Source organism: Apteryx rowi, unplaced genomic scaffold (genome assembly GCF_003343035.1).
Source record: "Apteryx rowi isolate R43461 unplaced genomic scaffold, aptRow1 scaffold_446, whole genome shotgun sequence".
NCBI classification, from domain to species: Eukaryota; Metazoa; Chordata; class Aves; order Apterygiformes; family Apterygidae; genus Apteryx; species Apteryx rowi.
The window spans coordinates 70,617-86,237 of NW_020450701.1; the positions used below are offsets into that span (position 1 = coordinate 70,617).

The 15,621-nt window shown below is 42.5% G+C and overlaps 1 protein-coding gene across 2 annotated transcripts in view; it reads left to right on the plus strand.

Moving 5' to 3' along the window:
* The window catches only part of TRIM55 (tripartite motif containing 55), a 41,892-nt gene extending 29,128 nt beyond the window's left edge, over positions 1-12,764 (plus strand). For both annotated transcript variants that reach the window (XM_026077041.1, XM_026077042.1), the window contains one exon: positions 12,645-12,764. In XM_026077041.1, coding sequence (XP_025932826.1) covers positions 12,645-12,764 — 120 coding nt within the window. The remainder of the gene's footprint in view (positions 1-12,644) is intronic.
* Positions 12,765-15,621: the final 2,857 nt, after the last annotated feature.

Here is a 15,621-nt window from a genome sequence, read left to right on the forward strand (position 1 = left end):
GATAAAAGGGGCATATAATTAAATATTTTCAGGCTATTTAAATAGAAGATTCTGATATGGATTTCCTTGTTTTTCAGCAGCAATAAGAGCAATAAATTAGTCCAAAAAAATTACTTAAGATAAACTTTACTTCACTGTCAGGAACGGTATCGATGCATTACGACTTTTCCTCTGGAATACAGAAGGATATAGCTATCAGTTAGGAAATGGCAACAAGAGGTGCAGCCAGCAAGTGTATAGATTGCTTGGTCTAAGAAAGGCTGGCATGAGATGTTTCAGCAACAAACAATATAGGAACAAAATAGGAAATTCTACCCTATACAGCCATATCCTGCTTAAAGGAGGTGTCGAAGTTTGAAGTATGGTCACCATAGGCTGCTTCTGTGGTTAATGGAGAATGAGAGGCGTCTCCAGCGAGAGGGACAACTCACTGTCACTGTCTTGCACTTGACACACTCTGCATGTCTGGAGTCTAAGGTGACATCACTCTTAACAGAGGTGCCTCAGTTAAGAGCCTAAAGTCAGTGGATGTTTTGAAGTGAATCTGAACCTCTGTGGATGACAACCAGGAGCAAATGACTAAAACAGAGGGAAAAGGGATAGTGAGTTGCCTTACTGCTATTGGGAATACCTTCGTTTGGAGTAATATATTAGCAGAGGATGACGTGGACATTAACAAACAGAGCTTTCCAGTGCATGGGAGAAACAGATCTTGGAGTCCAAAACAAAAACCAGAAAGCTTAGAGACACTGTATGTGATCAGTTATAGAGGGAAAGTGTAGGCTGAAAGGAAGATGAAGGAAGCCTTCGCTAAGTCTTAAAAAGTCTTTCTGTGTTTGGTCTCAGGAAACACTCTAGGTGTGATAGGAAAGAGAATGGCCATTTCTTGAATCCCCACAGGGATTATATCTAAAAAGCTCATTCACCAGTTTGGCATTTCAGGACTCAGGCATCTGTCTGCATGCTCATTATACCTGGAGGATGCTCCCAATGACATTTAGTTGTGGGGCTGTAGGTATATGAAGAATGGTGTGTACATTTTGTAAATGCTGGTGTCATGTAACTGTTGGGCACCTGAAGGAGACTGTGGACCTTCAGTCTCCTGTGAATCTGATTTCTAAATATGCATTGAGTCATCCTTAGTAGTAAGATTAGATTTCAGGAGTGCTGAATATCTGTCACTTCTAATAGAGCAAATCCTCAATACTCCTGACTATCTAGCCAGTTATGGAAGCTCTTCTTGAAGTCTAGCTTTAGACAACCAAACTTGAAAAGCTGGGCCTAAATTGTGCCCTTAAATTCACTTGTGCAGATCTCTGATAGCTAGACAAAGCTGAGCACATCAAGAGTAGTAAAGCCACTTTCCAGGAATGTGTAATCCTTAAAAATGTCTTCACACTCAGAAACACCATATCCCTTAGTTTGTAATAGAGGAACCCCAAAACACAGCAGTGGTAAAAGCCATGGTTATTTTACAATAAAACCCTCTTGCGTTGTCACTAGAAAAAGACAGGTCCCAAAATATGTCTCTTCAAATTATTTCAATCTGATTAAAATACAGAGGTCAATTGATAGGTGAGGAAAAATTTGTTCATTTTTGCCTTAATCAGGTTTTTGTAGGCAACATCTCTTATGCAGAGACATCATATGAATTTGTGAGAGTTTATGAAAGGTCTTACATTCACCTGGGTCTCTGGTTACCCAGCTTATTTAGTCTAAAATGAAATACAGGAGCCTATATTCTGTTGCCCAAATTCTTTGGCAGCACGCATCACAGAAGTGGCTGTCTGTAGTTCCAGAGAACTCAAATGCATACCTCCAGTTTAAAAGGAAATGCAAGTTAATCATCCACAGATAATATTCTGATCTAATTTCCCTTTGCTGCCAGTAAGTACAGTGCTTTAATTCCCTGAGGATATAAAATATAATCAGGACTGAGCTGTTTGGAAAGAGAAATACTAATGGAGTGGCCTATGTTAATCTTGTTTCATCAGTTTTTAAATTTTCTATTACTTGCTTGCAACCTCTATGCCACCTGCCAGAATTACCATAGGGACATTCTTCTCTGTATTCAGGTATTGTAGTTCTCTTTGCCCTGCTGCTGAATACTTCAATTTCAGCTGGTGATCCTTCATATATTTTTCTATGAGACAGAATTAAATCATATGTCAGAGAGGTCAGTAGTTAGCTAAGTTTTAGCCAATTGGTTGTCATGTCAATATGCAGACAATATGGACAAAACAAGATTATTTAAAACAAAAATAAACCCGAGAGAGATCAGGCTGTGCTTCTTGCTCAGGTACCTCTGCTTTTCCATCACTCTATAAAAGGTACAGTTCTACATTTTAGCTCAGTGCTTCTCTGGAATTATTGCACGAGTGTAGTGGTGATACGCAAGTAATAATTTCCTTTATTTTCTACAAATTGGAAACTTGGTCTTGCCAGTCTTGCTCAGCTAAGTCAGCCTATTACTGCTCCCGGGGAGAGGATTGCTTGCTTGAGAGAACAGAGTTTTGCAAGGCCGGATTTAGTGGGAATTAACACTAAGCAAGGGTCTCCTCTCTGGCCAACCCAACGCAGCCTTCCTGCAGTTTGCCCACAAGACGGGACAGAAAGTTTGTTAGTATCAACAGCAAACATAGCATTAGCAGAACTCCCCTGGGAAGCCAGTTTCTGCTCCAAAAACTCTCTTCTCCCTTGTGCAGGTGTATTTAGTGTTATTGAAAGATCCAAGAGCACAGAGAACAATTCAACTTGATATCTACTGTCTACATCTGAATATGCAGATGTACTGCAGCTTATGTAGAAAACTGGATGGGTCTATGCCCATACTGTTAAAAAAAATCTACAGGATTTGACTGAATGAAAAATAGGTCATGTACCTCAGCGGCATTTAGCCTTTTGCAGAGGACCCATGAGTCAGAATACAAGTCCCAGTTAAATTCTGTTTGAAGCATCTTCCTAAATCTCACTTAAATTTCACTTTTAAAAGATTATTCAGCCTATAGCTGAAATACAGGGGGAATATTAGATGCAAAATCTCAGACAGTTAACATTCCAAAAATTCTGCTTTTGCTTCTCTCTAATTTGTCTTACTGAGATGGGGCTCATTTATAAAGTTCAGGTCTGAGGCCATTCAGGTTGTTGTTTAGTTGGTGGCAATTTCTACCTGTAAATTTCCATTTCACATCTTGACTTTGTGCTTAAGGTGAGATATTTTTTTCCTTAGTTTAGCAAATACATGCAGAGAAAATCAGGAAAGTCTTGATTACTCCTCTTTTAACACCTTTCTTTCCCTTGCTTCTGAGAATTATCTGCGTGATTCAGAGGCAGCAATGATGAGTCGTGAGGGCAATGCATTAAGACCAGCTTTCAGACAACAGTTTCACATAATTAATATGAGTGGCAAATATTTCGCCCAAAGTTTTACCTCAAATAGTCTGGTCTGTGATTTGTCTGGTGAGTCACAGATACCATCTAATTTATATATGTTTCAATTTCAGTCCATTGCTAGCAATAATAGGACTTCAACAACAACAGTGTGGACAAAATTATTTCTCCTGTTTTAATTAATACAAAGCCAGGCTCACCCTGATCTTGTCTTTCTGAAACTAGCTCATTGAAATACTGAATTCTGCCTCCACGAAGCCTCCCTCTCAAAGCATTTCTCATTCTGTTCTCTGTTAAGACATTCTGAAAGGGAAACAGAGTGTAAACAGAGAGTATTTCTTAATCAGGGATGAATTGTTGCTGTTTTACATCATGCTGTGGTAGATCTATGTCACAACAATGCAAGCCACCTATTGGTAGAATATTTGGTTTAGTTGTCTTCCTACTGCCTTGAAACATTTCAGACTTTCCATGCAGCTGTAAATTATTCTATGTAAAGCAGGGCTTGTAAACTTGTAACGGTGAGACATGGATCAATATTTAAACACCAGCCTACCTGACTATACATACTGAAAATCCCACTGGCAGTAATTAGCAGTTAATTAGAGCCAGCTCCTCATGTTTGAAAATTGAATCATGCCACTTCTAGGCTTTCCTGACTTTTGAGGGATTGGAATGCACAGGAATGAAGAGCGTCTTGCCTGTTTCAGTGCCTGCCTATCTGGCACTTAAAATGGAGATACAGGTTGGATAGGTACATTTACATTCAAAAGTAAAAAAACAAAAGGAGAGAGACATAGGAAATACAGCACTAATTCAGCCTTAAATCCCTTTTCAGGTGATATACCTTCTAGACATAWTTACAATAATCTTTAGTTGATTAAGTTTAAGAGACCAATAACTAATTCAAATACCTGTCACCCCAAGGTTACTGGCCAATAGAGAGAGTTGGGTACTGCACTATTCAAACCCCCTTACAGATGTCTGATGTAGTTGTCAGAAGACTTTTCTTCTGACTGAATAGAGAAGAAGGTTCCCCCAATCCTGGAGAATAAGTGGTCCAAATTTCTCATTGTTCTCTCTAATTTAGAGAACATCCTGTCACATCTGCCCAAGTCTGTCTCACCCACCAAAGTTGGTGACCAAAATACAGTCCCAGTCTCCTAAAGCACTCACGGCTCAGCACTTCCGTGCAAAAAAGTGGCTATTTTTAATGTTGAAACAGTTGCTGTTTGACTTTATTGCAAAATGATTTATTGAGGAACATAGCTTTCTTTTTCCCCATGAGTGCAATGAGCCTTTTTGGTATCTGGCACCCATTTTATTTTTTAAAATACATTCATTTTCATATTTAAATGTAATTTTATAATTTAATTTTATAAAATAAAGATTTTATTTTAAGGAACTGGTGTCAGCCCAGATGCAGATCAGTTGTGAGTTTGGCGTTGGTGCCACTTGTTTGTGATCTGTGGTACTCCTTAGTAATTGTGTCAATACTTGCAACTGAATCTGAGTCTTTAAGAGCAGCATTTACCACAGCTTCTTTAGACTTCACTTGGGAACAGTGTGAGATGGGCAGCAGGAAACGTGGTTTAATATCTTGCACTTAGGTTGGCTGAGTAGTGTGTGAACAGGCCAGCATTGCTCATGCATGAGCATAGATTATAACGTGAGAYACGATACCTCAGATGCCTGTCCAGGAAGTCACAGTGCTGCTAGTTGAGCAAAGTATTATTATTGGAGTAAAGTCATTTCTTGGCTACCCACTTTGATTACTGTGGTCATAGGAAAGAGAATATTCATGCGACTAAAAACATGGAAAAAACAAGCACACAGAGAAAAGGGGGCAACAGCAACAAGCAATCAGGGGAAAAAGGTGTTTTAACTGTGGCGTGGACTCTCTCTTTCCATTATATGGTGGCTTTAAAGAATAACAACCTGTTGCTTTAGCTGGCATTCCAGTGTTTCCTCCTGGAGCTCTGTCAGTGTATTTTTGACTCTCACGGAGCGTGTGATGTGTCCACAGCTCACGTATATCACCTCCAGCATACTTACAACAGCCCGACTAAGTCAATCATTCACGATGTAAGTATAAGCAGTGCTCAAACCTCCGAAGCACGGTATAAGTCTGCACACCTCACAGCTATGCTGGCTCTGTTATCTGATCCAGTGAATGGAGCTCCAGGGTGAGTCACAGTCTGAACTGGCACTATGTCTCATTCGCTGGATTTGCAAAAATGTCATTTGGAGAGAAAGAAAAAGCTTTAATTTACAACAGTCCATATTACTCAATGGAAAGACTATGTGACAGAGGCAAACTGATGTTAAGCCACTACTAGATTTGTTACGTCTCCCTGAAAATCAATAGGAACATTTCTTTGACATGTGTTAGAGGGGTTACTACCGTGGAGGAGTACTTGGAAGGTCTTTACTTCGTGGTTAACTGAAGTTGTACCTACTGATTTGTTGAAGCAAGAGGAGGAGAAAGAGTTGGTAGTAGTGGGTAACTTTCTGATACTAGTGGCCAGCACTTACTACTTACTCTTACAGTCTCTCAGGATGATCCTTTTCTTCCCTGGACGGTTCTCTAGTAGGACTGGAAAAGGAGCAGAAGTGATAGATGGCTTGTTGATCAGAAGGTCCTCAAAAACTTCATTAGTCTGAGAGGAACAGAGAATGATGTGTGGATAAATCCAGAAAAGACTATTTTGAGTATGCAGTCTTAGCATTTACATGTTTGTAAGACTTTCCTCTTAGGTTTCCTTCATTTTCTTGGACAGTGGCAGGACAAGGTTTTATTCAGATTTGTAGGTAATTACTCTCAACAAAAAGAAGTTTCAGTGTGCTGCAACAATGGATGCAATATTAAAAAGGTGTCTTATTTCTGGCTTTTTTATTTCAGTTATGAATAAGACTGGTTATATGGAAAGGGGAATTATATTTAGTTTGTCTCAAACACCAGTCAGAAGCAAGCCACTCTCTTAAACCATTCTCTAGAACTGTTTCCACTACTGGTTCAAGTGTCTGGACATTGGTATCCTGTGGGAGCTGTACAGATTCTGCACCAAAATAAGCTAGTCAGACTTTTTATCTGAAACTGGTCTCTAAGATCATTAAGTAAGAGACATTGCATTTGCCATTAGCCACATAATGCTAATTGTAATATAATGAAAATCTATTAAAGAAAGGCATTTGCTCCCAATGGACATTTAAAATTCATTGCTGGCCACTATTCAGAGAGTGACACAGCTAGTACTATGATTGATGGAGTTTGTCTGTGTTATTTTGTCTGCCCCCATATGTTTTTTTAGCAGCAGGTAATCTTAGCAATTATTTCAGAGGATATTCTGTTGGTTCCCACTAATAAAAAGAAAAGATCCGTATAAAATAATCTGCCTCTTAGCTTGAAGCAGTATTGTTGTGATATATGTGACAGCTGCCAGGTGTTATGCTGAAGGAGCTAGACTGCATAAAAATATGAAAACAAAATGCTTGAACTAAAGTTTAAACTACTTAAAAATAACCTGTTGTGCTCTCTCTGTTTCCGCTGCCTGGAAGTATTGAGTGCCAGAAGTGTAACACTTGACATTTGAGACAGACAAACATAGCCTACGGATTCTGTGATGGCTTTGCGACCAGCTAGCATTTTTTAATAATGTTTGTTCTTGTCAACACTGGAGTTTTTTTCTAAACAAGCTAGCTAAAATATGGGAATTAACTTTAATTTCTCACTCATTTTCTGAGGCTACAGAAACCTTGGAAGCAAGAAGCCTGTAGTTCCACTGCTTCTTTCTCCAAGACCTGCATTTTCTTCCAAATTCACACTCTTGCTATCCCACTGGATCAAGAGGAGGCAGTGAAAGCACTGGGTGGTTCACATGCTTCCAAGGGTGTATTACCTACCTTTCTCTGGCAGCAAAGGTGGTTTAGGAGGTTCTTGCCAAATGGACCTGCTTCTTGTTCCTGCCCAGATGCCACCACTCGCATCGCAATTGTGCTGATGCAGCTGTTTGTGGGGCTGTGTTGGAATCGAATCACTCAAATGGTCCAGGTTAAAAATATCTTTCTTCACCTCTAAAACAAAACAAAACAAACTGATGTCATTCCAGTAACATTGCCATTGTCAGCACAATGCTGTGGACAGCTGCAGCGATGCAAATGGACAGTGAACCATGGAGGGATGAGGTGGATGGCGTGCCAAGGGGCAGGATCTGCATTTGGTTAGCATAGCTCCAGAAAACATTTATGAAGGTGCATGAAAGGGCTATTTGTAACCAACCAACCAACCAAATGGTTGCATTGTTGTAAGAAATGAACTCCTTTCCTAGGGCGCATTGACTCCTAATAAGTTACATACATTCTCTTTTTGCTTATTTCAGTGTGAATCTAGACCTTTCTCATTATTTCAAATTTGAGACCATAATTCCAGAAGATGGTAAATACAATTGTGGAGAACTCAGTACTAGCTCAGAAATAACATACTGAGGTGATACAAAGTTTTCAGCTGGTACAAATTGACTGTGGTGAATTGAATTGGTTCAAAGGAATGTGAAAAGGTAATTTTTGCTTTGCCAACAAAGGCATAATCTCTTCTGCTATGGTCTGCATAAAGCCAGCAACCATTTTTGTTCTCTGACTAGTTAGATAAAATTGTGATCATTTACTCATGCAAAATTCAGATAAAATATACTGCTGGGTGATCTACAGCTCTGGGGTAACCAACTAGTTCTGCCCTCATTTCTCTTTATTTCTCACATTTCCTTGTAAACTGGTGTGATATAACCTCAGAGAAGGCCATTATTACAATGGCTTCTCCAGATCCTACCTAAGCGGCAGTCAAAAATAAGCAAAATATTGCCCAAAAATAAAGCAAATTGAATAAGACAGTTAAGTTCCTTCACCTTTCCTCCCCACTTTCCAAATTTAAGAGTTACAGATTTTGTAAAAAGTAATAGTGGTTTTCAATTCCTATCAAGCAATTTTTGGATATTCTGAAGTATTTGGGTGAGATCTTTCATGTGTAATTATTTAAAAGCCAGATCTAGTCTAACCTGGTCACCAAGAGTCTTAGAGTCAACAGTTAGAAACAGGTATCTCCACAACGCAATCCAGTCCATAGACAGTTCTTTTACCATGAGGCAAATCACTCTCTGGTGGTGCCTTTGTCTCATAGGGGTTGAATACAATTTGCTTGACTGAACATCTCACTTCTGAATGACTAAAATTTGTTAAGATGGAGCCCGGTCCTGTACCTGAAGGCTATGGAGATTAGGGGATGCAAGCAGAACAGTGTGTGGAGTTCATGGTGTTTCAGGCATCTAGAAGCCCTAGACTGCCTATTTTCCCCCAACATATTATAGGATAACTGCAGGGTCCTATTAAATGAACACTAGTGATAGTATCTTACCCCTTTCCTCTCATCCACACCCTTTGTTAGAATTTTATATAGATTTAACTAGTACTTGTGCTTAAGGAAGCAAATGCTGAAAGATGCTGAGCACCTGCAACGTTGATACAACTCATCAGCTTAAACTTATACTGTTTACTCACACAAATTCATAGTGTGCCAGATGCTGAAGGGTGCTAAATGGCCATTCAGTGGGAGTTCTCATTGCTCAGCACCTCCAAAGAGTTGGCATGTAAACTCCAACTAGGACTTTGCCTACGCAAAAAACAAATCCAGCCATCAGTCATGCAGGGTGTGCTTCCCTCCTTGCTTCATGAGATGGCCTAGTGAAAATTCCTGGTGCTTACTGAAAGCATTATCTGATGTCACTCGACACCACAGGGGAAAATATAAATCAAAGCGTAAGTATTCAACACTCTCTCAGCATTGGCCTAATGTGATTAATCCAATCTGAGGTAAACACTTTAGTTATTCTTTATTAATGTTAGGGACCCAAATCAAGGATTGGGACTTGTTATTCTAGGCAATGTGAAAAACAAGCCCTGCCCATGAGATCTCCAAGACCAAGAGATAAAGCTCAGGTAGAAGCTTAACTACAGTTACCTAATAACGATGGACAAATGCAACGAAGTGTTGTATCTGAAACATCTGAAAGGCATGTGGCAAAGGCTGCGCCACGCTCAGCAGAAAGCTTTTCTCTGACAATGGAGTAGGACTGCAGTAACAGGGAAAGCAGGATGTTCTGGGGTGAGATGGCAAGGACCTGTAGAGAGGTTGGATGTCCAGACCCTGTTGACACTGAGGGGACCCGCTTCAACTTTCTACCTAAAAATTACTTCCAGTTCAAAAAGTTCTTTTCTGTAAAAGCTGACATCTTTGTCTCAGACAGCTCTGAGTTGTGTGGGCTGCTGTTGCAAGGGCAAAATGGATTTAATAACATGGACAGAGTTGCTCCAGGCACCTTTTGATGGTCTCTTGCCTCACACGAGGATAACATACCTCAGTCGCTGTACAACTCAGAGCACAAATACTAAAATGTCAGAGATGTGAAAACACAAGTCTAAAAGCCAAGGAATGGCTCTGTTGTGAGTTTTGTGCTTGCTTCACTCCCAGCTGGATGTGATGGCAAATTATTGTTCTTGGAAAGGCACATCAAGTGAGGTATTGCAGATTGGCAGTCTGCTGAGTCCAGTGAGGACTGGGAGCAAATGCTTCATCCAGCCAAACCCAATGGGAATATGTTGGGGCTTCAACATTGTTTTTCTGACACAGGAAGATGTCATCACATCAGAATATGAAGGAGTTAACACATTATGAAATATAGTTTTGTCAGTGATGTAGACACAGATTGTTTTGTTTGAAATGCAGTACCAGCAGTGCTGGTTAGCAAGGTAGTGCAGTCACCTTTCCAGTCTAAGTCTTTACATTGTGCTTTATTTCTTCTAGCACTGCTAGGCCCAAATCCTATGTAACAAGCTACTTAACTTTAAGCTCATAAACAGTTCTTTCTTTCAAAGTTAAGCTTTGGTTGCAGTATGTTTCTGGATATTGGTGGGTTGGAACAGCAAATGGAAGTGATAAAGGAAGCCTGTCCTGCACAGGGAGAGAAATGAGACGGTACCAGTGTCATTCAAGTAGAAAAGGAATAAAAATGCAGGAAATAATTTTTTAAACCTCTTTCCAGTCATACTCCTTCAGGGAGAGGAGGAAAAAAAAAAAGGGGGAGGCTGTCCCATGCAGGGTTACACATGCCACTGAGGGCTTGGTGCACAAAATTGCACAATCAGTTTCAAAATCAGTTTTAGCTATCCCAGGCACTCCAGTTGTCCTTCCAAAATAAAAGGCAAAATTTTCAGCATCACAGAGAACTAATAAACCACCTACACTTCTGCATGCAATGAGATCAAGCAAGCACAGAATCCCTTACAACTTTGAAAATCTAGTCATTTATTCACTGCTGATATCTGACTTTTGCAATCTGGGTTGGAACATTTCAGTTGAAAGGTTTGCGTTCAGCACTTTTCAGCACTGAGAGTCAGATCTATAATCGAGACTTGATTAGCTATGTGCCTTTTCAGCTGAAGATCTGGCCCCACAGGCCCAATTCCTTACAGTGCTTTTGCATAAGCCTAGGAGACAGTGCTTCCCACCAGTGTTGCTGAAAACGGACTTCTGTATTCACACAGGTAGCTGTTTCTCCCGGATTTTTCACTGAATTTGTGTTCTTAATAAAGTACATGGTAGAGTTAGCGAGCAAAAGCAATATTATTTTGAAAAGTTTCGTGTCTATAAAAAATCCTTTCTGAGTCCTGTATTTTGCAGCAAGTAGCAGAGGTGCCTTACTTCAAAAATGTTAATATAAAAATGTGGAAAAGTTAGTCCATATTTCGAACATGAAGGCAGATTCTCAGCTAGCAGTTCACTGAAACTATTAAGACTATTCCAGTCCAGAGCAACTGAGGGTCTAGGTCTGAAGAAGAAGCTATGAACTCTGATTAGATATAAGCAAAGTGATAAGGAGCTACTTTCTTTCATACCTCCGTGCTGTCTTGTCTGTTGGTGGCAGGGCACTCAAACAGGTAGTAACTGGAATGAAGCCCACTAGCCAATTTATACATAACATACCATCACTTCTCACTAATTCCTATAGCACACTTTAACATTAAATACTTACAAAAATGCTTAGAAAAATCATCTATCCCATGCTTCAGTTCCTCATAAGCATCCCTGCTTCGCTGTTTGTTCCTGGACATGTATGTTAGCATCACTGCTTTGGCAACTTTCTGTTTTCTGACAGTGTTATAAATGATGGAGGCATGTTAAAATTCAGAGGACACTATTCTGCCATTTTCTCTCTACTGTGTAATATCTTGACATCGAATAATCCACCTGTGATCATGCTGGAGTTCCCAAAGTAAGGTGAAACCCTACACAGAGAGGACCAGTAGGGTGGGCCCAAAGCCTTTAACACTATTTTAATTTTAAGAATGTACAGTAGTGTATGTATGCATATACGTAATTGTGGTTTTAATACTGAAGACACAAAGCATCCCTTAGCTACCAAAACACCCATTTTTGTTTATCTTTCATGGCATTTCTGATAACATCACAAAGCTAGTCTTCACTCTGCCAAGGGATCTGAAGACTCTGAGATTAGTAAAAATATTTCTCTATATTCTAATGACATGTTAAACATTCAGCTAATCAAATAATAATAATAATTCCTGTTCGTGATTAGCAGATGCAGTATATCAAGTCCAGATTCCTTTTTTGCTGTAAGTGTAGGATACCTGTCTTCTGCGCCTGGGAGCAGAAGCAGAAGCTTATTACTGCATTATTTATTTTCTGTTCTTGGGCTGAGTAAAATTGAAAGGAAAAAAACATTAAAAGACTTCAAAGAAAAATAAAAACACATCCGAGGCACATTTTATGACAGCTGAACAAGTATCATGTTGAGTGGCAGTGCACTGACAATAAGTTTTGGCTTAGGACCACATCAATCTGGAGGCCCAGCTACACAAGCCGAGCTGGCTCAGGATCACTTATAAACAGGCAGTTATCACCTTCATTGCAATAATATCCCAGAGGCCCAAATCAGGATTAAGCCCTTTGCGCGGGGGCAGCGCACACACACATAGTGTAATCTTTCCTCTACCGCTGTCGGTAGCAAAAGTCCCACGGACTTCTCTGGTGTTACTGCTCTGGCTGGCCTCCCCAAGTTTTCATGTTCCCCACCTTTTCCCCTTTACCCACTCCATTCTGTTTTTGTGCATACTGTGAAATCTTAAGGATTTTAGTTCAATTCATCTTTTCCTCTTCCATTTGTCAACTTATCCTTCCTTTGCAGACTGGTTCTGAACCATCCCCTCAAGGATGCATGGAGGAAACACCTCTGAGCCACGAGAGGGGTGACGAGCCAGCTCGTCATGTCTTCTCCTTCTCCTGGTTGAACTCCCTGAACGAATGATGGCTCACCCAGGCTGGCTTCTGGTGTGCTTCTCTGAGGGGCCGCAAGCGCAGGCAGTCTGCCTGGAGTCAACAAAGAAACAGACCTGGAAAGGGACATCTGAGCAGGTTTCATTCCCAGGAACTCAGCTGACCTCCACACTGTACTCGGCCCTTGAGATGATGGAGTCCTGAAAAGGGTGGGAGCATGGGGACAAATTGCTATACTACTGTAGTCAGAGTGTTTTCCAATAATTTCTTGTTTCCAAGGGGAAAATGGCATCACTACAGCTGTAGGATGAGCACTGCTAATGTTTCACTATTTATTCGCTTTTCAGCATGTCTTCATGTAGGAGTAAATGCTTCATCCATGTTGTTAGTTAAAATGCTAATATGATATTCACTAGTAGTATCCTTTGCCAATACAGAGTGTTTCCCCTCAGTACCCTCCTGTGTCCAGCCCGGACAGTTTGTCTGTGCCAGTGACATCAGTGAAACTATTCCTCCTTGACACCCCCAAATCAGGGTTAAGTCTAAATACCTCCCCGTGGTCATTGTAGTCCCCACAGTGCCGGGGCATCCCGTACTGCAGGAGCTGAACGCAGGAGGCGAGAGGAAAGCTGCCGTTTCTTCCTTCTTCCTTTCTTCCTTCTGCACTTGCTTTGCTGCTAAGTCACAGCAGATGACACTCACACAAACAGGTTTTTTTGGTAGGGAGGGTGCATAGCAGTAGGGATGAGGAAGATGTGCACACCGAAAGCACTGGCCTAACCCCCACRCATGCATGGGGTGGCACACAGCTCTGACTGTGCGGGGAGGTGACTGGAGTGTTGCCCACATGTCTGTCCAACTGCAACCTGCATCCGCATCTTCTCAGTCATCCATGAGATCAGCATACAGGAAAGGGGACATGTCCTTGCACGAAACCAGAGTGCAGTGAGGTGGCCACAGCTATTTGTTAAAGGTTTAATCTGAAGGCATTGTGGTACACTGTGGAAAAGGCTAATGCTGAATGTCCTGTTCCATGTGCACAGCAGATGCTGTGCATGGCAGCTGTTTAATGAAACCAGATTTCTGTCTTAAAAGCAGAGAAGCTCTATAAGATGCACCTAGGGTGAAACTGCAAGTTTCATCACTGGGGACAGGGTTTCAGCACTCAGTAGTGTTTAAGGGAGATTGGCAGGTCACTGGGAGTGCCCAGTGCCACAGAGGACCCGGTTTAAAGCTCTGATCTAGTTATATGTGGATCTTTCCAGGAACCCTGGGTCAGACCCTAAGCACATCATTTTGGCATGAGACTGGCTGGCAGAGCATAGGGCCGTGCTACACCTCCTGCCCAGAGCAGGACAGGGGAGCCTGGCAGTGCAGGCACAACGCGGTGTCTGGTTAGCAGGCTATAAGGTGTCATCCATCCATCTGGCCCCAGTCCTGACTGTGCCTCATTATAGGGACAAAGTCACATCAGCGAGTCATCACAGCCCTGATCTATATCTATTTCCCCTGGAAAATGTTCCTGCAAGAGAAGTTTTGGAGGGTCATGTAGGTGAGGTCTGTAAAGAGTTTGAGATTAATATTGCCCAGGGCTAGCACCTCTCTGCACCATCGTCACCACATTGCCTCTTACTGCTGCGGGAGTTTTTCCCATGGGTTTAGCTTGGGGTGAGAGTTTGCTATTACAGGTCCCAGTCATCCTTGCAGATTTCCACCAGTTCCTCCCACAAAGGTTCCCCACACATGCCACAACCTTCCTAATGCCCCTAGGAGGGAGCCGGCTTGACTCTGCCACTGGGACGAGGGAGCCAAAGTGAGTTTGGGGGTGTTCCTGGAAACAGGAGGACAAACAACACTAAAAAAAGGGGGGGGGGGGGGGGAATAAATCCAGTAGTGTTTCACCAGTTTCTGCTAGGTGCGCGCTGGCACGGCCCTGCTGGAGGAGGCTGCCCAGCCCCGGCTGCAGCGCCGGGCAGCCCGGAGGAGCCCCCCGGCCCCCGGGGGCGGCAGGAGCTGGCGGAGCCCCGCACCCGCACGGCGGCTCCGGGAGGGCCGGGGGGGCTGCCCGGCGCCCCGGCCCCCTGGGCAGGCTGCGCCCAGGGCTGGGGGCTCTCCGCGGGCAGCGACCGGGCCGGCGGCCCGACGGGGCGGGCCGCTGGGAGCCGCCTGCAGGAAAGGAGGCGGAGGAGGAAACCGGCATGAATTGCCTGGCCATTTGTCGGGATAAACCACGGTCCCGGCAGGGCCACGCTTCGCTTTGCCCTCCCCCCTCGCAGCCCGGCACTGGGGCGCTCCCACGGCCGGGGGGGCGGGTTGGGGCTCGTCGCGGCGCTGCGGTGCCCGCCGGGCGCCCCCCCCCAAACCCCCGGAGCCCTCAAGTGTCTAGGCAAGAAAGTCTATCAAGCCGTTGTTACTTTGCAGCTTTTATTAAAAATATAAATATTAAACATTCTCTTACACAACAAAATTGACCGAGCGCTGAAAAGATGTTTTATTGTGAAAATGTTTACAGGAGAAAGTGGATTTAAAGTAGCTTACAGAGATTCCCCCTCCCACCTCCCTGCCCCCACCAGAAAAGTTATCTGTCTTCTTGGCAACATTTTTTCCAATGCTCACACATCCCTACGTAGCAATGTCACTAGAATAACTGGGAAATGGAGAAATAAATAAAGGTAGGGGAGATTACAAACGACACTCGTGTTTCTGCACTTGGTACACGGTTGTGCATGCTAGTCAAGGGACAGAGGCTGTTCGGAGTACACCCCTCTAGGTTTAAAGCTATATAAAAATAAAGAGATGACATCAGAGCAGCACTATGGTACATCGGACTGTGTAATTATTCTTGTGCTAACTGCGGAATCTCTTTGGCAAGGCGGGGAGGGGCCGTT